Source organism: Ranitomeya variabilis, chromosome 1, assembly GCF_051348905.1.
Source record: "Ranitomeya variabilis isolate aRanVar5 chromosome 1, aRanVar5.hap1, whole genome shotgun sequence".
Lineage (NCBI taxonomy): Eukaryota > Metazoa > Chordata > Amphibia > Anura > Dendrobatidae > Ranitomeya > Ranitomeya variabilis.
The window spans coordinates 315191734-315213871 of record NC_135232.1 but is presented as its reverse complement, the minus strand read 5'-3'; the positions used below and the strand labels follow the sequence as shown (position 1 = coordinate 315213871).

General features: G+C 44.5%; 1 protein-coding gene across 1 annotated transcript in view; it reads left to right on the top strand.

Moving 5' to 3' along the window:
- INPP5J (inositol polyphosphate-5-phosphatase J) overlaps positions 1–22138 on the top strand; it is a 104056-nt gene that overhangs the window by 65990 nt on the left and 15928 nt on the right. Inside the window, exon 7 of the mRNA XM_077297339.1 lies at positions 6822–6933. Within this exon, the coding sequence (XP_077153454.1) occupies positions 6822–6933 (112 nt within the window). The remainder of the gene's footprint in view (positions 1–6821; positions 6934–22138) is intronic.

The following is a 22138-nucleotide window of genomic DNA, read 5'->3' as shown; positions in this document are numbered from 1 at the left end:
GTGAACACCGTAAAAAAAAAACAAAAAAAACGAGGCAAAAAACAACGCTTTATTCTCATACCGCCAAACAAAAAGTGTAATAACACGCGATCAAAAAGACGGATATAAATAACCATGGTACCGCTGAAAACGTCATCTTGTCCCGCAAAAAAAAAAGCCGCCATACAGCATCGTCAGCAGAAAAATAAAAAAGTTATAGTCCTCAGAATAAAGCGATGCAAAAACAATTATTTTTTTATATAAAATAGTTTTTATTGTGTAAAAGCGCCAAAACATAAAAAAATTACATAAATGAGGTATCGCTGTAATCGTACTGACCCGAAGAATAAAACTGCTTTATCCTTTTTACCAAACGCGGAACGGTATAAACGCCCCCCCCTAAAAGAATTTCAGGAATTGCTGGTTTTTGTTCATTCTGCCTCCCAAAAATCGGAATAAAAAGCGATCAAAAAATGTCATGTACCCGAAAATGGTACCAGTAAAAACGTCAACTCGTCCTGCAAAAAACAAGATCTCACATGACTCTGTGGACCAAAATATGGAAAAATTATAGCTCTCAAAATGTGGTGATGCAAAAACTATTTTTTGCAATAAAAAGCGTCTTTTAGTGTGTGATGGCTAGCAACCATAAAAATCCGCCCAAAAAACGCTATAAAAGTAAATCAAATCCCCCTTCATCACCCCCTTAGTTAGGGAAAAATAATAAAATGTAAAAAAATATATTTATTTCCATTTTCCCGTTAGGTTACTTTCACACTAGCGTCGGTACGGGGCCGTCGCGCTGCGTCGGCCCGACATACCGACGCATACTGTGCAAGCGCCGCACAACGGGGGCAGCGGATGCTGTTTTTCCACGCATCCGCTGCCCCATTGTGAGGTGCGGGGAGGTGGGGGCGGAGTTCCAGCCGCGCATGCGCGGTCGGAAATGGTGGACCGTCGGCACAAAAAAAGTTACATGTAACGTTTTTTGCTGCCGGCGGTCCGCCACAACACGACGCAACCGTCGCACGACGCTTGCGACATGTGTCAATACGTCGCTAATGTTAGTCTATGGGGAAAAAACGCATCCTGCAGATGACTTTGCAGGATGCGTTTTTTCGCCAAAACGACGCATTGCGACGTATGCAAAAAAACGCTAGTGTGAAAGTAGCGCTAGGGTTAGGACTAGGGTTAGGGTTGGAGTTAGGGTTTCAGTTAGAATTGGGGAGTTTTCACTGTTTAGGCACATCAGGGGCTCTCCAAACGCGACATGGCGTCCGATCTCAACGCGTTTGTTTGCGTTAAGAACGCATGCGTTTTTAGAGAAAAAAACCAGAACACACACTGAAAAGTCACCCACCACCATCAAGGTGATAAAGGGATCCAAACCCTAACCCTACCCCTAAACTCACCCCTAACCGTTTAATGAACATTTTCTGACAGTCATAGTGCCACGTATTTCAGTGCCACGTCTTTCAGTGCCACGTCTTTCAGTGCCACGTCTTTCAGTGCCACGATATTTCAGTGCCACGATATTTCAGTGCCACGTCTTTCAGTGCCACGTCTTTCAGTGCCACGTCTTTCAGTGCCACGATATTTCAGTGCCACGTATTTAAGTGAAATACGTGGCACTGAAATATCGTGGCATTTACGTGAAATACGTGGCACTTATATACGTGGCACTTATATACGTGGCACTTATATACGTGGCACTTATATACGTGGCACTTATATACGTGGCCACTGAAATATCGTGGCACTTATATACGTATATACGTATATAAACGTACTTCAGTGCCACGTATTTCAGTGCCACGTATTTCAGGTTAGGGTTAGGGGTAGGGTTAGGGTTTTTTGTTTTTTTCTTGTTTTCTTGTGTTTTTCTATAAAAACGCATGCGTCTAAAAAAACGCATGCGTTTTACCGCGTTTACATGCGTTTTTTCACACATGCGTTTTTTTAAAAAACGCATGCAGATAAAAACGCAAGTGTGAAACCAGCCTTACCCTTGGGAAAATAAAAACATGGGGGCTAAAATATAATTTTCGTGGAAAAAAATATATTTTTTATTTTCGCGGCTCTGCGTTATAAACTGTAGTGAAGCACTTGGGGGTTCAAAGTTCTCACAACACATCTAGATAAGTTCCGTGGGGGGTCTAGTTTCCAATATGGGGTCATTTGTGGGGGGTTTCTACTGTTTAGGTACATCAGGGGCTCTGCAAATGCGACATGACACCTGCAGACCAATCCATCTAAGTCTGCATTTCAAACGGCGCTCCTTCCCTTCCGAGCTCTGCCGTGCGCACAAACAGTGGTTCCCCCCCATATATGGGGTATCAGCGTACTCAGGACAAATTGGACAACAACTTTTGTTGTCCAATTTCTCCTGTTACCCTTGGGAAAATAAAAATGTGGGGGCTAAAATATAATTTTCGTGGAAAAAAAAATATTTTTTATTTTCACGGCTCTGCGTGATAAACTGTAGTGAAACACTTGTTGGTTCAAAGTTCTCACAACACATCTAGATAAGTTCCGTGGGGGGTCTAGTTTCCAATATGGGGTCACTTGTGGGGGGTTTCTACTGTTTAGGTACATCAGGGGCTCTGCAAATGCAACATGACACCTACAGACCAATCCATCTAAGTCTGCATTTCAAACGGCGCTCCTTCCCTTCCGAGCTCTGCCGTGCGCCCAAACAGTGGTTCCCCCCAATGTATGGGGTATCAGCGTACTCAGGACAAATTGGACAATAACTTTTGTGGTCCAATTTCTCCTGTTACCCTTGGGGAAAAAAAAATTGCAGGCTAAAACATCATTTTGTGGAAAGAAAAAATGATTTTTTAATTTTCACAGCGCTACATTCTAAACTTTAGTGAAACAACTGGGGGTTAAAAGTGCTCACCACACATCTAAATAAGTTCCTTAGGGGGTCTTCTTTCCAAAATGGTGTCACTTGTGGGGGTTTCCACTGTTTAGGCACGTCAGGGGCTCTCCAAACACGACATGGGTTCCGATCTCAATTCCAGCCAATTTTGCATTGAAAAGTCAAATGGCGCTCCTTCCCTTCCGAGCACTGCCATGCGCCCAAACAGTGGTTTATCCCCATATATGAAGTATCAGCGTACTCAGGACAAATTGCACAACAACTTTTGGGGTCCAATTTATCCTGCTACCCTTGGGAAAATAAAAAATTTGGGGCAAAAAGATCATTTTTTGTGAAAATTAATATTAATTTTTTTTTACGGCTCTACATTATAAACTTCTGTGAAGCACTTGGAGGTTCAAAGTGCTCACCACACATCTAGATTAGTTCCTTAGAGGGTCTACTTTCCAAAATGGTGTCACTTGTGGGGGTTTCCACTGTTTAGGCACGTCAGGGGCTCTCCAAACACGACATGGGTTCCGATCTCAATTCCAGCCAATTTTGCATTGAAAAGTCAAATGGCGCTCCTTTACAGTGGTTTATCCCCATATATGAAGTATCAGCGTACTCAGGACAAATTGCACAACAACTTTTGGGGTCCAATTTATCCTGCTACCCTTGGGAAAATAAAAAATTTGGGGCAAAAAGATCATTTTTTGTGAAAATTAATATTAATTTTTTTTACGGCTCTACATTATAAACTTCTGTGAAGCACTTGGAGGTTCAAAGTGCTCACCACACATCTAGATTAGTTCCTTAGAGGGTCTACTTTCCAAAATGGTGTCACTTGTGGGGGTTTCCACTGTTTAGGCACGTCAGGGGCTCTCCAAACACGACATGGGTTCCGATCTCAATTCCAGCCAATTTTGCATTGAAAAGTCAAATGGCGCTCCTTCCCTTCCGAGCTCTGCCATGTGCCCAATCAATGGTTTACCCCAACATGTGGGGTATCGGCGTATTCAGGACAAATTGTACAACAACTTTTTTGGTCCAATTTCTCCTGTTACCCTTGGTAAAATAAAACAAATTGGATCTGAAGTAAAAATTTTGTGAAAAAAAAGTTAAATGTTCAATTTTTTTTAAACATTCCAAAAATTCCTGTGAAGCACCTGAAGGGTTAATAAACTTTTTGAATGTGGTTTTGAGTACCTTGAGGGGTGCAGTTTTTAGAATGGTGTCACTTTTGGGCATTTTCTGTCATATAGACCCCTCAAAGTCACTTCAAGTGTGAGGTGGTCCGTAAAAAAAATGGTTTTGCAAATTTTGTTGCAAAAATGAGAAATCGCTGGTCAACTTTTAACCCTTATAACTCCCTAACAAAAAAAAATTATGTTTCCAAAATTGTGCTGATGTAAAGCAGACATGTGGGAAATGTTGTTTATTAACTATATTATGTGATATAACTCTCTAATTTAAGGGCATAAAAACGAAAAATTTGAAAATTGCTAAATTTTCATAATTTTCGACAAATTTCTGTTTTTTTCACAAATAAATGCAAGTCATATCGAAGAAGTTTTACCACTATCATAAAGTACCATATGTCACGAGAAAACAATCTCAGAATCACCAGGATCCGTTAAAGCGTTTTAGAGTTATGACCTCATAAAGTGACAGTGGTCAGAATTGTAAAAATTGGCCGTGTCACTTAGGTGAAAACAGGCTTTGGGGTGAAGGGGTTAATGTCCATTCCTTGTGTTCTTTAGCCCAAACCAGTCTCTTCTGCTTGTTGCCTGTCCATATCAGTGGTTTCCTAGCAGCTATTTTACCATGAAGGCCTGCTGCACAAAGTCTCCTCTTAACAGTTGTTGTAGAGATGTGTCTGCTGCTAGAACTCTGTGTGGCATTGACCTGGTCTCTAATCTGAACTGCTGTTAACCTGCGATTTCTGAGGCTGGTGACTCGGATAAACTTATCCTCAGAAGCAGAGGTGACTCTTGGTCTTCCTTTCCTGGGGAGGTCCTCATGTGAGCCAGTTTCTTTGTAGTGCTTGATGGTTTTTGCCACTGCACTTGGGGACACTTTCAAAGTTTTCCCAATTTTTCAAACTGACTGACCTTCATTTCTTAAAGTAATGATGGCCACTCGTTTTTCTTTACTTAGCTGCTTTTTTCTTGCCATAATACAAATTCTAACAGTCTATTCAGTAGGACTATCTGCTGTGTATCCACCAGACTTCTGCACGACACAACTGATGGTCCCAACCCCATTTATAAGGCAAGAAATCCCACTTATTAAACCTGACAGGGCACACCTGTGAAGTGAAAACCATTCCCGGTGACTACCTCTTGAAGCTCATCAAGAGAATGCCAAGAGTGTGCAAAGCAGTCATCAAAGTAAAAGGTGTCTACTTTGAAGAACCTAGAATATAAGACATAATTTCAGCTGTTTCACACTTTTTTGTTAGGTATATAATTCCACATGTATCAATTCATAGTTTTGATGCCTTCAGTGTGAATGTACAATTTTCATAGTTATGAAAATACAGAAAAATCTTTAAATGAGAAGGTGTGTCCAAACTTTTGGCCTGTACTGTACATACATACATATTCTAGAATACCCGATGCGTTAGAATCGGGCCACCATCTAGTACTCTTAATAAGTCTCTCCCTATTTACAGTATGTATGGTAAGAGACCTGTCAATCAAACACTTTTCCATTTAGGAGCCTGTCGTGGATACGAATGACTGAGCAGTCAGGTATGCTGAGGGCAATGGATTCCTGCATGCCACAGCTTTAAAGATAACGTCTGTTCACAGTCGCTTTCTGCTTTCAGAAAACACATTCGACATACTGTTCCTCCTTATTTTTTATTTTTTTTTATTATTATAAAGATTTTATGACTTTTGATAATGTGTACAAAAGATACCGTAGAAAACACAAGTATGATAATAATTCCCCACTCACTTCAGAAAAAACTCTCCTGTCTGGGGAATAATAACAGGAGTAATACTAAGTTAATATATGCTTTTCCTTTCTCCTTGCCTCATCTGTCCTTTTAATTTCTTTAAAATACTTGCTCCTCATCTTTCCAAAATTTAAAGTTCCATTAAAAACAGACTGAAGGCTCAGGAATTATGCAGAACTTTTATGTCTGAATAGAAAGAGTTAAATCTCGGTGTTGATGTCACACTAGTTTAATGCAGGGAAATGTCATGTTTGTTACTTGTTGCTCTAGTGAAAATCAGGAGGACTGGGAGCAGCCATATGAAAATGAGCTTACGTGGGCACAATAAGAGGTCTCACAACAGGTTTTTATGGTTATACAAAGGTATGCAAACACATGGATACGGTCACAATAACATATTAATAACGACTGCCAGGTTGTGTAGGTTGGATTATAACATTGATATGTTCTAATTTTAAGAGTGGGTCTTACAACATCTTTTAGGAAACCTCAGAATATCTATGGTTGTCTTCAGTATGTGAAAAAAATGTTTTGTATTCTCAATTTATAAAAGCAGCTTTCCAATTTTGTTTTCTTAGTTCAGGCATAGTAAAAAGAAAAAAATAACGATAGGAATAGTCCGACACCAGGATAGATCCCTGATTGAATAGAAATATTAAAATCTATAGTAAAAATCTGTTCATCCCATCTTACAGGTTTTGGAAAGGTGTACTTTTATGAAACTCATAAGCTGCCATGCGGAGTAGTGAGTTCACTACATTTTGTTCCATTTTTGTGATTTTTTTATTTTATTGTTATTAATAGAAAACAAAAATGAGACAAAATGTAAAAATTTGATTAGACCGGCTATTCATTGTGTCACCGAACATCTAAAACTTGCATATTGGAGTATAGCAATCCGCTAATTACCTTGAGCACTATGGTTTTCTGTTGGTGTTCAGTTTGCAATACTTATTCTTGTTCCGAGATATATTTGTTTTAGGCACAATTAATTTCTTCTGTTTATCATTTCAGCCTGGTGTTCTGGTTTGGAGACTTAAATTTCCGAATAGATGACCTAGACCTGTATTTTGTGAAGTCTGCTGTCCAAGGCAACAAACTATCTCTGCTTTGGGAGAAAGATCAGGTGAGGACGAGGGTAGAATGGGGATAAATAGACAAACATAAGAAACCCATTCCTCAATGTCAGTAGGAATCATATTTAACCAGAAAGCTGAGCTTAAACTTTCAAATCGAATTTTCAAAGTAACTACATATAAAATATACAGAAAAAACACAAAAATTGTTCACATATAAAACCTACAAGATAAAAAATGAGCAAAAACCCTGCTGTAAATAAGTAAAAAGCAAAAAGTGCATCTAAATAACAGAGTTTTTAATAATACTGTTTTTGATCAAAAATAGCATAAAAGCCATACCTCGCCAAGGTAACTCTGATCGGGACAGTCCTACACTGTCTAATATTAAAAACCTTACCATGTGTCAATGTTGACCTCAGTGTGAATAAGGGAAAATATGCAGTAGGGAAAATAAGTACTTCATACACTGCCAGTTTTACAAGTTTTCCCACCTAGAAATAATGAAGAGGTCTGTAATTTTTATCATAGGCACACTTCAACTGTGAGAGACAGAATCTTTAAAAAAAAAAATCCAGAAAATCACATTGTATCATTCTTACATACCTAATTTACAGTTTATTGCATGACATTGCTATTTGATACAATAGAAAAAGAGAACTTAATATTTGGTACAGAAACCTTGGTTTGCAATTACAGAGGTCAGATGTTTCCTGTAGTTCTTGACTAAGTTTGCACACACTGCAGCATGGATTTCTCCTTCCCCACATTGGGGGACACAGGACCGTGGGTGTATGCTGCTGCCGCTAGGAGGCTGACACTAAGTGAATACAAAAAAGGGTTAAGCTCCTCTGCAGTATACACCACCCACTGGCTCCAGATCGAACCAGTTCACTGTTAGTGTCCGTAGGAGGCACACGGGGTCTGCTATTCAGACCATACATTTTATTTTATTTTCAATTTTTTTAACTTTTTTAACCCTTTTTCACGAGAAAGACTGGGGCGACGGACCCTTTCAAGGGGCCGATCTCCCCCAACCAACAACAGGCGAGCACTGGGAGTGTTGCCTCCCCGTATCCTCTCTTGCGACGTGGGATGCCATGCCTGAGCTATCATAGGGTAGACGGTTCCCTTCAGAGTGTTGATCTCCCCGCACCAGCAACAGACGGGAACATGGAGTGTCACCTCCATGTACCCACTTCTGAGCCAGGCTACAGCCGGACGTAGCCCTGTGAAATCCCAGGGGAGTGAACCCTTAGGATACACAGAGGCCCCCATGGCGTCCGTGCTGCTCCCACTGCACCACCACTGATGGAACAGAGGTGCTGCAAGGAGCTGGACAGTCCCTCTCCACCTTCCCCTCAAAGGGGACGGTGGATTGAGGGTTCCTCACGTCCTTGTCGCAGGCCTGACCTGCATGCAGAGTGACAGGTCTGTTCTTCCTTCTCCTCCAGGCTCCGGCGGTGAGTTTTTCTTCCAGGAAGGGGGGCTGAGCACGTCGCAGGCCCAGTCGCCTGTTCCAGCCGGGCACCGCTAATTTAGTCCCCTGTTTCGGCCCTTGCTAGGTCGCAAGCCGGTAACTCTGCCCACAACCGCGTGTCACGCCGGCAGGCCCGCCCACCTACATGGCGCTTCTTGCACATTGTGAGAAGCGCCTTCCTGATCTCGGCGGCCATCTCCAGCCTCTAAGGACAGAGACAGGCAGTCAGGGTTTGGTTTGCTGGATTATAGGACCGTCGCTGCACTGCTTTGGGACTTCTCAGGGGCACAGGACCTGGGTAAGTGCTCTGCTGCACTGCCCTCAGGCCCCCTCTTTCCACTCATAGTGCTCTGCTGACCTTACAGCTGCACACCCATAGCCTTCCCTGCAGTATGTTGGGAGATAACAGGGGTACAGCATATCCCTACCTAAAACCTCCAAAAAGTCCAGCCAAACAGTGTTTTTTGCCTCATGCACCTCCTGTCAGGCTGCGTTACCAAGGGGACATAATACTCCGCTCTGTGATGCTTGCGACCCTAAATGCACTCATGAGCCACCCACCACGACCGATCCCATGGTGTCTAGTTCCCCAGAGTGGGTTTTGTCTTTATCGCAATCTATGGCTTCCCTAACTAGGGCGAATTGAGTCCCTTCAGGATCCCTCCAGGAGCAGGAGCACTATTCTGCCTGTCTCAGAGAATTCCCCTAGATCAGGAGAACCATCGGCCTGCAGGGGCCGTTCTCGATTAAAACGGAGACAGGCATCTAGGAAGCAGATGCATAGCTCATCCCCAGGCCCTCTGGGGCCTCGGTGTCTGTTAGCTCCGTTTCTCGCTCTCCCTCTCCAGGGACTTATAGCCAACACGACTCCGAATCCGAATCTGATGGGCCCCTTGGCCTAGAGTCGCCAGGTTATCAGGCTACAGTGGACAGCCTCATTAAGGCCGTCAACCAGTCACTGCAGGTCGACGAAGAGCCTACTGCTTCCCATGTGGATAACGCAGTGTCTTTTAATAGGACTAAATGTCCTCATAAGGTGTTTGCCAATCACCCTGAATTCCAGGACATAGTTCGGCGACATAGGGAGTGGCCAGACAAACGTTTTGCAGGTCAGAGATCTCTTGAGACCAGATATCCCTTCTCATCTGACCTACGCAAACAATGGACAGAATCCCCTCCAGTGGATCCTCCTGTATCGCGTTTAACCTCAAAGACTCTGCTGTCCTTGTCGGATGAATCCTCCTTTAAGGATCCCACAGACCGCCTGATTGACAGCCTCACCCTTTCGGTTTTTGAGGCATCAAGCTCTGCACTTTTTCCCTCCTTTGCAGCGACCTGGGTAGCCAAAGCCGTGGCTTCCTGGGCAGATTTCCTGCATAAGGCCATACAGAAGAATGATCTTCCCCCGGAGATAGCGGAGCTGGGCAATTAAATTTCCTTGGCCGGTGACTATTTGGTAAAAGCCTCCCTAGACGTGGCTAATTGCTCTGCACTTGCAGCCTCGAGCACAGTAGCTATTAGAACGGCACTATGGGTCAGGGACTGGCGAGTGGACTCTGCATCCAAAAAGTCCTTAACCTCCCTTCCTTATCTCAGCGGTCGCTTATTCGTAGAAAAGCTGGACCATTTCGGATGCTACAGGCGGGACGAGTAAGTCCCTTCCCCAGCAGAAAGTTAGGCGCCCTATCCGCCCACAGCTACAGACACGATTCCGGCCCTTTCGCAGCATTTAAGGGAGGTCCTCTATGGCCAGTTACCCCGGTTCAGGGATAAGAGTCCACAGGCCTCATACAAACCCAACCAGCCGTGGAAGGCTTACCCCAAACAGGCCAGATCTAGGGGATCCAGACCCCAAAGGTCCTCGGCTAAATGATTCGCAACCTTGTCCGGTCGATACCAGCAAAGTAGGCGGCTGCCTACTCCGGTTTTTCCATGTCTGGCTCGCCGTCGTTCACGACGAGTGGGTCACGGATCAGGTGTCCTCCGGATACAAAATAGAATTCCCTCCCCTTCAACCTGTTTTTTTTGCCTCCCGTCCCCCCAAAGCGGGAACGAGGGCACGATCCTTTTACCAATCCATCGAGTCACTCCGCCAAGGCGGAGTCATTACCCCGGTCCCAGGGAACGAAAGGTTCGCCACTGCCTCCAGGGTGTTCACAAAGTTCATGGCGGCCGTCATGTCCATTCTACACTCTCGGGGCTTGGTTGTCTTCCCTTACCTAGACAACCTACTGATTAAAGGGCCATCTTTCCAAGCCCAAGCCTGCGCGGAGTGCATCTGCATTTAATTGGATACCCTTTCTCGGTAAGCTGGTTGATCAACCTGAACAAGTCTTCTCCCATTCCAGCTCAGCAGATTTCCTTCCTGGGCATGATTCTGGACACTTCCCAAGCGGTTGGTGATTCTCCCTTGGGACAAGGTCTTAGCCCTTCAGCAAGGGGTCCTGGGCTCTGTCAGCCGTCTCCTCGTTCCATCCATTTCAGCATGAGGGTCCTCGGGAAGATGGTAGCCACAATGGAAGCAATTCCATTTGCGCAGCTGCATGTTCAGCCCCTACAACATGCACTTTTGGATGCATAGGACAAGAGCCCCTTTTCCCTTGATCGACCGTGTCGGCTGATCCCCTGGGACAAGCAGGCACTCCACTTGGAGGAGGGAGAACCGGAGAGTCCACCACTGAAGTCATTTCTCCTGGTCCATTGGCTGGTGGTCACTACTGACGCCAGCCTCCTCGGCTCGGGTTTTTCGTCATCACACTGCCTAGGGGAGTTGGTCTCCTGCGAAGTGATGTCTTCCCATCAATGTCCTGGAGATCTGGGCAATTCAACTCTCCCTGCGGCGGTTCCAATGCCTCCTAGCAGGCCGCCCCATCTGTATCCATTGGGACAATGCCACAGCTTTGACTTATATCAATCATCAAGGCGGCACTCGCAGCAAAGCTGCAATGTGTGAGGTGGAACACATCCTTCGCTGGGCCGAAAGGAACCACTCGGTTATCAGCCGTTCACATTCCAGGAGTGGAAAACTGGGCTGCGGATTTCTTCAGCCCTCAAGGCTTGGCTTTGGGAGAGTGGTCTCTCCATCCGAAGATTTTCCAGCATGTCTGTCTTCGTTGGAGAACTCCAGACGGGGACCTGATGGCGTCCTGGTTCAATGCCAAGGTTCCCTAGTTTGTGGCCTGGTCCCAGGACCCGAGAGCCATCGGAGTGGACGAGCTGGTCCTTCCATGGAGTCACTTCCGTCTTCCCTATCTATTTCCCCCGTTGCCCTTGCTTCCGAAGGTCATCAGGAAGATCAAGGCGGAGGGGGTACCGGTGATCCTAGTTGCTCCGGACTGGCCACGCCGAGCGTGGCACGCAGAACTGGTCGCAGACGTCCCTTGGTGACTACCAGATCGACCGGATATGCTTTCTCAGGGTCCGATTTACCACCAGAACTCAGGGGTCCTGCGCTTGACGGCTTGGCTGTTGAATCCTGGGTTCTGACCCAAGCAGGTTTTTCCCGCGAGGTAGTTTCCACCATGATCAATGCTCCAAAGCCGGTGTCGGTGCGCATCTATCATCAGACCTGGAAAATCTTTTTCGATTGGTGCAGAACCAGAGGTCAGCCTCCGCTGGTTTTCAACATTCCCACCATTTTGGAATTCCTTCAGTCCGGTCTGGACTTCTCGGTGTTGTCCGTCCTGTTCCAGCGTAAGATCGCTTCCAAACCCCAGGTGAGAACGTTCTTTCAGGGAGTCTCCCATGTGGTACCTCCCTATAGAGTGCCCCTAGACGTCTGGGACCTTAATATGGTCCTAGGTGTCCTACAACAATCTCCCTTCAAACCGTTGAAGGACATCTCTCTATCCCACCTCTCATAGAAGGTCGCCTTTCTAGTCGCGATTACTTCGATCAGAAGGGTCTGCTCTTTCCTGCCGAGCTCCTTTTCTGACTTTTCACCGAGACAAAGTGGTCCTCAGGCCATTCCCACCCTTCCTTCCAAAAGTGGTGTCTTCGTTTCACCTTAACGAGGATATTGTTCTACCCTCGTTTTGTCCAGCATAGGTGCAACGTGTGGAGAGAGCTCTTCAGTCTTTGGACCTTGTGAGGCCTCTCAGAAGATAAATGTCAAGGACGGCGCCTTTTTGTCAGACGGATGCGCTGTTTGTGCTCCCGGAGGGGCACCGGAAGGGATTGGCCGCTTCTAAGTCGACAATAGCCAGATGGATTCGGTCAGCTATTTAAGAACCTTACCGCGTCAGAGGCAAGCCCATTCCAGCGGAGATCAAGGCACACTCCACTCAGTCGGTAGGCGCTTCGTGGGCCATTCGGCATCAAGCGTCTGCAGAGCAGGTTTGCAAAGCGGCGACCTGGTCTACCTTGCACACCTTTTCAAAGCATTATAATGTCCATACTCAGGTATCAGCAGATGCGGGCCTGGGTAGGCGAGTTTTGTAGGCAGTGGTAGTGCACCTTTAGACAGCGGGTGTCGGGAGTTTACTCTGTTATGATGTTATTTCCCACCCAGGGACTGCTTTGGGACATCCCACGGTACTGTGTCCCCCAATGTGGCGAAGGAGAAACAGGGATTTTTGTGTAATCACCGTAAAATCCTTTTCTCAGAGCCACTCATTGGGGGACACAGCACCCACCCTTTTTGGCCTCTTGTCTATGATGGTTTTCTAGTTTGACATGTTTTACCTACTGTTAATGTTGTTAATATCCTACTGCTTGGTCACTGAACTGGTTCGATCTGGAGCCAGTGGGTGGTATATACTGCAGAGGAGGAGCTATCACTTTTTTGTATTCACTTAGTGGCGGCCTCCTAGTGGCAGCAGCATACAACCACGGTCCTGTGTCCCCAATGAGTGGCTCAGAGAAAAGGATTTTATGGTGAGTTTACAAAAATCCCTATTTTGGCCCACTCCTCCATACAGATCTTCTCCAGATCTTTCAGGTTTCGGGGCTGTTGCTGGGCAACAATGAGTTTCAGCTCCCTCCAAAGATTTTCTATTGGGTTCATGTCTGGAGACTGGTTATGCCACTCCAGGACCTTAAAATGCTTCTTGCGGAGTCACTTCTTAGATGACCTGGCTGTGTTTTTCTGGTCATTGTCATGCTGAAAGCCTTGATTACTCTTTAATGCGCTTACTGAGGGAAGGAGGATGTTGGCCAAAATCTTGTGGTGCATGACCCCATACATCCTCCCTGCAATACGGTGTAGTTGTCTTGTTCCCTTCGCAGAAAAGCACCCCTAAAGTATGATGTCTCCCCCTTCAAGCTTCACAGTTGGGACAGTGTTCTTGGGGTTATACTCATTGTCATAGAAAATATGAAAAATCCTTGAGATCCCTCATATCCCCCCTCCCTTTTTTTCTTTTCTCTACCATTTGTCATGAGGAGACAGGAGCTAGCACTCCAGTTGTGAAGCAGCTTAATGTAAGTATTCCTCTTTATGCCCAGGTGACTGAAGAGGATGTGTATTATTCACAGACCAAGAGACAGGAAAAGGTTATTAGGATCTGGGAGGATCAAAGGAAGATTTCACACCCTTTACAAATAGCCATGGTCACTGCAGTTACAATAAATCATCGGACAGTATGTCTCTGGGAAAAATTATAGAATATTGGGATCTCTATCCATCTGATATTAATGAGACATACATTTTCAGCACCAGGATAACTAGGCAAAAATACACATTTTTCTCTTAATTATAACCCCCTGCCAAAAGGCCCCAAATCCACAGGGGCCATATAACTCTAATATCTCTAAGCATAGATAAAATCCTGATACAAAAGATGACATCAGTCTCAAACTTCTACGATTGAATTATGAGGAGTTATTGCATAAATTGGGATTTCTTAAAATCATGAAGGGCAGAGACCATAACAGAACCGGGCCCATGGGAGGTCATCATGGGGGTGTGTGGGTGGGACTCAGGATCTAATCAAAGATCAATTCCAATTATCATCTGTGTTCATGCAGAGACCTACATATCGTGTATGCAGGGTTCCCGTTTGACAGCCAAATCGAAGCTCTCTCCTTCGGCTAAACTGAATTGTCTCTGTGATCGGTGTAGTCAGTTCTTCTGTTAATCCCTTTTATTTTCTGTACCTGTTTATGCTGTGGTGTTGTGTAAAATCTTTTGTATATTTTTCATAAACACTGCCTCACTTTGGATTAAATATAAAATGTAATAGTTCTGTTCCTTCTGTTCTGTAAACTATGCCTTTAAGGCATATGCTACCGTAGGCGGTGTCCATTTGACTGAGTCAGAGTGGTGGTGGCGGCGAGTAATCTGGGGTTATCGTGAAGTTAGCGTTGACCGTACCAGGGTGTTTACACATATTCCCTGTGTTGGAATCCGGAGGTGTATATTCCATATGCTCACTGTTAATTTTCCTATAGCCGGCCTAGTGGTGCCAACAGGCTGCGGCCTTCTCCATTGATCGTCGACGATAGGGGGCCGCAGAGAGCTGTTCGCTCCAAAGATCACAGCGGGTGGTAGTCGTGACCTTTCCGGCCTGTGATATCAGGAATTTGTGAGATTAAGAAAGTCCTGACAAATTAAATTCCCTGATACTCATCCTTCTTCCTCCAAACAAGGCGAGTGGATGTGATACCAAAAAGTTCTATTTTGGCCTTAGCTGACCACATGACCTTCTCCCATGCCTCCTCTGGATCATCCAGCTGGTTAATGGCGAACTTCAAACAGGCCTGGTCATGTGCTGCCATGAGCAGGGGAACCTTGCGTGCCTTGCAGGATTTTAATCCGTGAAGGCATAATGTGTTACTAACAGTAATGTTTGAGACTGTGGTGCCAGCTCTCTTCAGGGCATTTACCAGGTCCTGCCATGTATTTCTGGGCTGATTCCTGAGCTTTCTCAGAATCATCCTTACCCCATGAGGCGAGATCTTGCATGGAGTCCCAGACTGAGGAAGATTGACAGACATCTTGTGTTTTTCCATTTTCGGATAATTGAGCTAACAGTTGTTACCTTTTCACCAAGCTGCTTGCCTATTGTCCTGTAGCCCATCCCAGCTTTGTGCAGGTCTACAATTTTGTCCCTGTTGTCCTTAGAGAGCTCTTTTGGTTTTTGCCATGGTGGAGAGGTTGGCGTGTGATTAAGTGTGTGGACAGGTGCCTTTAATACAGGTAACGAGTTCAAACAGGTGCAATTAATACAGGTAATGAGCACAGAGTCAGAGGGTTTCTTAAAGGGTACCTGTCACTTTGAGATAAGCCATGGGGACAAGATACGCCGTTAAAAGGCGTATCGGCGGTCGTTAAGGGGTTAAAGAAAAACTAACAGTCTGTGAGAGGCAGAATTCTTGCTGGTTGGTAGGTGATCAAATACTTATTTCATGCAATAAAATGCAATTTAATCATTTAAAAATCATACAGTGTGATTTTCTGTTTTTTATTTTTACATTCTGTCTCTCACAATTGAAGTGTACCTACGATAAAAAGTACAACCCGCTTCATTCTTTGTAGGTAGAAAAACTTGCAAAATAAGCAGTGTATCACATACTTTTTCCCTCCACTGTGCGAATATCTGCGCATGTACATATATATGTGTGTGTGTGTGTGTGTGTGTGTGTGTATGTGTATATATATATATATATATATATATATATATATATATATATAAATATACACACACACATATATATATACACAGTTAGTCCTCAGGTTACAACGGTCTCGAGTTACATCGCTTCGTGGTTACGACGCTTTATACGACGCCTCATTCCGACTTACACGGTTTTGCGTCGTAAGTCGAACTATGTGCAACTATGTGTAGTGGCGGGAGAATAGAGTCCAGTACTGTACACTGTACCCGGTTACACGGGGAAAACGAGTCTCCTGCACGCCATAACACCCTAATTATGTAGGGTACTGTGTTAGGATAGGTGTTTGGATAGGCTAAGTGTTTGCAGTACTGTACTGTTATTATGGTACAGTACTGTATGAATGTATGGTCCGACTTACATCGAAATTCGGTTTACGACGCTGTGTAAGAATGGATCAACGTCGTAAGTCGAGGACTACCTGTATCTATATATATAATTGTCTAAGGGTTTAATTGTCTGTCTGTCCTGGAAATCCTGCGTCTCTGATTGGTCGAGGACCAGGCCTCGACCAATCAGCGACGGGCATTGTCCTCCACTGCTGTCATGTGCCGCCATTGTGTTGTCTAAGGGTCTAATTGTCTGTCTGTCTCGGAAATCCCGCCTTGCTGATTGGTCGAGGCCAGCCGGCCTCGACCAATCAGCAACGGGCACAGTCTGCCCCGAATTCTGGAATCATCATTGTCCTCCACTGCTGTCAAGTGCCGCCATTGTGTAGGGTGTGTGCCTGCGTCTCCCTGTATGGGCGGCATCTCCCTGTGTTTCTATCTTAGAATGGGTCGTAAACGAAAATACGCCAATGAGGATGACAGAAAAGCAGCAGCAGCAGCAAGAAAACGACAACATCGGGAACAGGAGACACCACAACAAACTGCCGCCAGACAAGCCCAAGATGTGGAATCTCACAGACAACGTCGCCAACAGGAGAAACCACAACAAACTGCTGCTAGACAAGCCCAGGATGCGGAATCTCACAGACACCGTCGCCAACCGGAGACACCACAACAAACTGTTGTACGACAGGAACAACATGATCGCCAAATTCATAAAAAACGAATGCTCTACCAACTAAGGCACGACCAGGACAATATTCAACAACTTGCACATTACGTAACAGACAATGAAAGTACAATTCATGAACACTACTGTGGGAATATGAATGCAGTTTGCTGTAAATGCGACTCTCTGAATTTCATTGATGAAAAACCATCTGACAATCAGTTTACTCAATGCTGCCAAAAAGGAAAAGTTATGCTACCGAGACCTCACTACTCAGATCTGTTTGAGCAGTTAAATGAAAGGAATGCATCAACACAGTAGAAATTTCATGGAAAATATCAGAAGCATCAACAGTTCTCATGCTTTTGCTTCATTCGGTGCCAACATTGCACCACCCCCTGGATTCGGACCGTATTGTTTTAAAATTCACGGCCTGATCTACCACCGCACTGGAACACTTCACCCAGAAATAGGACAACCACCAAAATTTGCACAATTATACATCATTGATACAAATGAGGCTACAGAACAAAGGATGAACCTAAAAGAAAACGAAAAGTGTTATGCTGAACTGATGAACCAAATTGCTGTACATTTACAAAAAATAAGCCCATTTGCTGCCGCATATCGCATGCTAAAAGACGTTCAAGCTGAGGAGGAACAGAGGGCTATACAAAATGGTACTGAAATGCCTTCTATTGTCATGGCCATTAAACAAGAACGTAAACAGAATCCTCGACTTTACAACAAACCACGTGTAAGTGAGGTCGCAGTTGTTTTTCAAAACGATGATGGAGAACCTCCTTTTCAAAGGGATATATTAGTCCATCTTAAGCCACACCAAAACAACCCTTTGGTTCCTAAGACACAACGAATTAGCATTTTGCACAGCAACCTTGATGCTCTTCTGTATCCGCTATTCTTTCCAAGAGGTGAACAAGGGTGGCATGAAAACCTAAACCAACAAGGAACTTCAAGAAGAATTACACAGCTGCAATACTACAGTTTTTGTCTGTCTGTCCGAAATTACTTCAATCCTATTTTAAACGGTGGGAAACTGACACAACAGTATTTAGTTGACGCATATGTTAAAATTGAAGCTAATCGTCTAAATTTCATAAGAATGAACCAAAAACAACTTAAAGTTGAAGACTACTGCGTTCTTCAAGAACATTTGCAAAAACAATCAATTGAAAAGGGAATTCCAATTGGAAAAACAGTAATCCTCCCGTCGTCGTTTGGAGGTAGCCCCCGCAACATGCAACAGCGTTATCAAGATGCAATGGCAATAGTAACAAAGTTTGGAAGACCTGACATTTTTGTGACAATGACCTGTAATCCTAAATGGCCGGAAATTACCGAAAATCTAGAACCCTGGCAAAAAGTTGAACACAGGCCGGACTTAGTCGCACGCGTATTTCGACTGAAACTCATCAGCCTTTTGAAAGACATCAAAAATGGGCTTTTTGGAACAGTCGTAGCAATGGTACACGTCATAGAGTTTCAGAAACGAGGTCTCCCACATGCGCATATACTAATTATCTTAGACACGGATTCCAAGATTCGTACGGAGGAAGAAATCGACAATATAGTGTGGGCTGAAATTCCTAACCAAGAAAAGTATCCTGAACTGTATAATATTGTAGTCTCTCATATGGTTCATGGCCCATGCGGTGTAGCAAATCCAAAAAGTCCATGCATGGAAAACGGAAAGTGTACAAAAGGGTTTCCAAAGGAGTTGAAACAGCACACTGTTAAAGACTTGGATGGCTACCCATCCTTCCGGCGACAACACATTGATAACATTGCTTGCAACAAAAAAATTATAAATAACTCATGGATAGTCCCATACAACCCGTACTTATCAAAATGCTACAACTGTCACATCAACGTAGAAATCTGTGCTTCAATAAAAAGTGTAAAATATCTTTTCAAGTACATCTACAAGGGGCATGACAAAGCTAACATCGAAATACAACAGAAAACAGTCAATCACAATGAATCATCAACTTTTGTTGACTCAAGATATGTCAGTGCTCCAGAAGCTGCTTGGAGGATATTTGCTTTTCCAATGCATTCACAGTCCCATGCCATTATACGTTTAGCTATTCATTTACCAAATCAACAGCAGCTTTATTTCTTTGAAGATGCTGAAGTCAAAGATGTCTCAAAAACTTTAAGCACGACATCAACGTTAATGGAATGGTTTTTGCTGAACCAACGTGACGAAAACGCAAGGCACTATTTGTACCGAGAGATTCCAGAGCATTACATTTGGAATAAAACTTGGAATCCAAGACAACGAGGAGTTAGCAGAATAATTGGACGCATGGGCTGCGCAATGTACTGCGTGGGCTGCGCAATGTACTGCGTGGGCTGCGCAATGTACTGCGTGGGCTGTGCAATGTACTGCGTGGGCTGCGCAATGTACTGCGTGGGCTGCGCAATGTACTGCGTGGCTGCGCAATGTACTACGTGGGCTGCGCAATGTACTGCGTGGCTGTGCAATATACTACGTGGGCTGTGCTATACACTACGCATACATATTCTAGAATACCCGATGCGTTAGAATCGGGCCACCATCTAATATATATATATATTTATATATATAATATATATATATATATATATATATATATATAATATATACACTGTGTGCAGAATTATTAGGCAAGTTGTATTTTGATCACATGGTACTTTTTATACATGTTGTCCTACTCCAAGCTGTTCAAGCTTGAGAGACAACTACCAATTAAGTAAATCAGGTGATGTGCATCTCTGTAATGAGGAGGGGTGTTGTCTAATGACATCAAAACGCTATCTAAGGTGTGCATAATTATTAGGTAACTTCTTTTCCTTTGGCAAAATAGGTCAGAAGAGAGATTTGACGGGCTCTGAAAAGTCCAGAATTGTGAGATGTTTTGCAGAGGGATGCAGCAGTCTTGAAATTGCCAAACTTTTGAAGCGTGATCACCGAACAATCAAGCGTTTCATGGCAAATAGCCAACAGGGTCACAAGAAGCGTTTTGGGCAAAAAAGGCGCAAAATAGCTGCCCATGAATTGAGGAAAATCAAGCGTCAAGATGCCATTTGCGACCAGTTTTGCCATATTTCATTACTGGAGTAACAAAAAGCACTAGGTGTGTGATACTCAGGGACATGGCCAAGGTAAGGAAGGCTGAAAAACGACAACCTTTGAACAAGAAACATAAGATAAAGACTGGGCCAAGAAATATCTTAAGACTGACTTTTCAAAGGTTTTATGGACTGATGAAATGAGAGTGACTCTTGATGGGCAGATGAATGGGCCAGAGGCTGGATCAGTAAAAGGCAGAGAGCTCCACTCCGACTCAGACGCCAGCAAGGTGGAGGTGGGGTACTGGTATGGGCTGGTATCATCAAAGATGAACTTGTGGGACCTTTTCGGGTGAAGGATGGAGTGAAGCTCAACTCCCAGACCTACTGCCAGTTTCTGGAAGACAACTTCTTCAAGCAGTGGTACACAAAGAAGTCGGTATCGTTCAAGAAAAACATGATTTTCATGCAGGACAATGCTCCATCACATGCCTCCAACTACTCCACAGCGTGGCTGGCCAGTAAAGGTCTCAAAGAAGAAAAAATAATGACATGGCCCCCTTATTCACCTGATCTGAACCCCATAGAGAACCTGTGGTCCCTCATAAAATGTGAGATCTACAGGGAGGGAAAACAGTCCTCCTCTCGGAACAGTGTCTGGGAGGCTGTGGTGGCTGCTGCACGCAATGTTGATCGTAAACAGATCAAGCAACTGACAGAATCTATGGATGGAAGGCTGTTGAGTGTCATCATAAAGAAAGGTGGCTTTATTGGTCACTAATTTTTTGGGGTTTGCTTTTGCATGTCAGAGATGTTTATTTCTAAATTTTGTGCAGTTATATTGGTTTATCTGGTGAAAATAAACAAGTGAGATGGGAATATATTTGGTTTTTATTAAGTTGCCTAATAATTCTGCACAGTAAAGGCCCCGTCACACATAGCGATTTACCAACGATCACGACCAGCGATACGACCTGGCTGTGATCATTGGTAAGTCGCTGTGTGGTCGCTGGGGAGCTGTCACACAGACAGCTCTCTCCAGCGACCAACGATCAGGGGAACGACTTCGGCATCGTTGAAACTGTCTTCAACGATGCCGAAGTCCCCCTGCAGCACCCGGGTAACCAGGGTAAACATCGGGTTACTAAGCGCAGGGCCGCGCTTAGTAACCCGATGTTTACCCTGGTTACCAGCGTAAATGTAAAAAAAAAAAAACAGTACATACTCACCATCTGATGTCCGTCAGGTCCCTTGCCGTCCGCTTCCTGCTCTGACTGAGTGCCGCCGTACAGTGAGAGCAGAGCGCAGCGGTGACGTCACTGCTGTGCTGCGCTCTCACTGTACGGCGGCACTCAGAGCAGGAAGCAGACGGCAAGGGACCTGACGGACATCAGATGGTGAGTATGTACTGTTTGTTTTTTTTTACATTTACGCTGGTAACCAGGGTAAACATCGGGTTACTAAGCGCGGCCCTGCGCTTAGTAACCCGATGTTTACCCTGGTTACCAGTGAAGACATCGCTGGATCGGTGTCACACACACCGATTCAGCGATGTCAGCGGGACCTCAACGACCAAAAAACGTCCCAGGCCATTCCGACACGACCAGTGATCTCACAGCAGGGGCCTGATCGCTGGTACGTGTCACACATAGCGAGATCGCTACTGAGGTCGCTGTTGCGTCACAAAACTTGTGACTCAGCAGCGATCTCGCTAGCGATCTCGCTATGTGAGACGGGGCCTTAATAGTTACCTGCACAAACAGATAAGATAGCCAAATCTAAAAAAAACCCACTCCAACTTCCAAAAATATTTAAGCTTTGATATTTGAGTCTTTTGGGTTGATTGAGAACATATTTGTTGATCAATAATAAAAATAATCCTCTAAAATACAACTTGCCTAATAATTCAGCACACAGTGTGTATATACACTCACTGGCCACTTTATTAGGTACACCTGTCCAACTTCTTGTTAACACTTAATTTCTAATCAGCCAATCACATGGCGGCAACTCAGTGCATTTAGGCATGTAGACATGGTCAAGACAATCTCCTGCAGTTCAAACCGAGCATCAGTATGGGGAAGAAA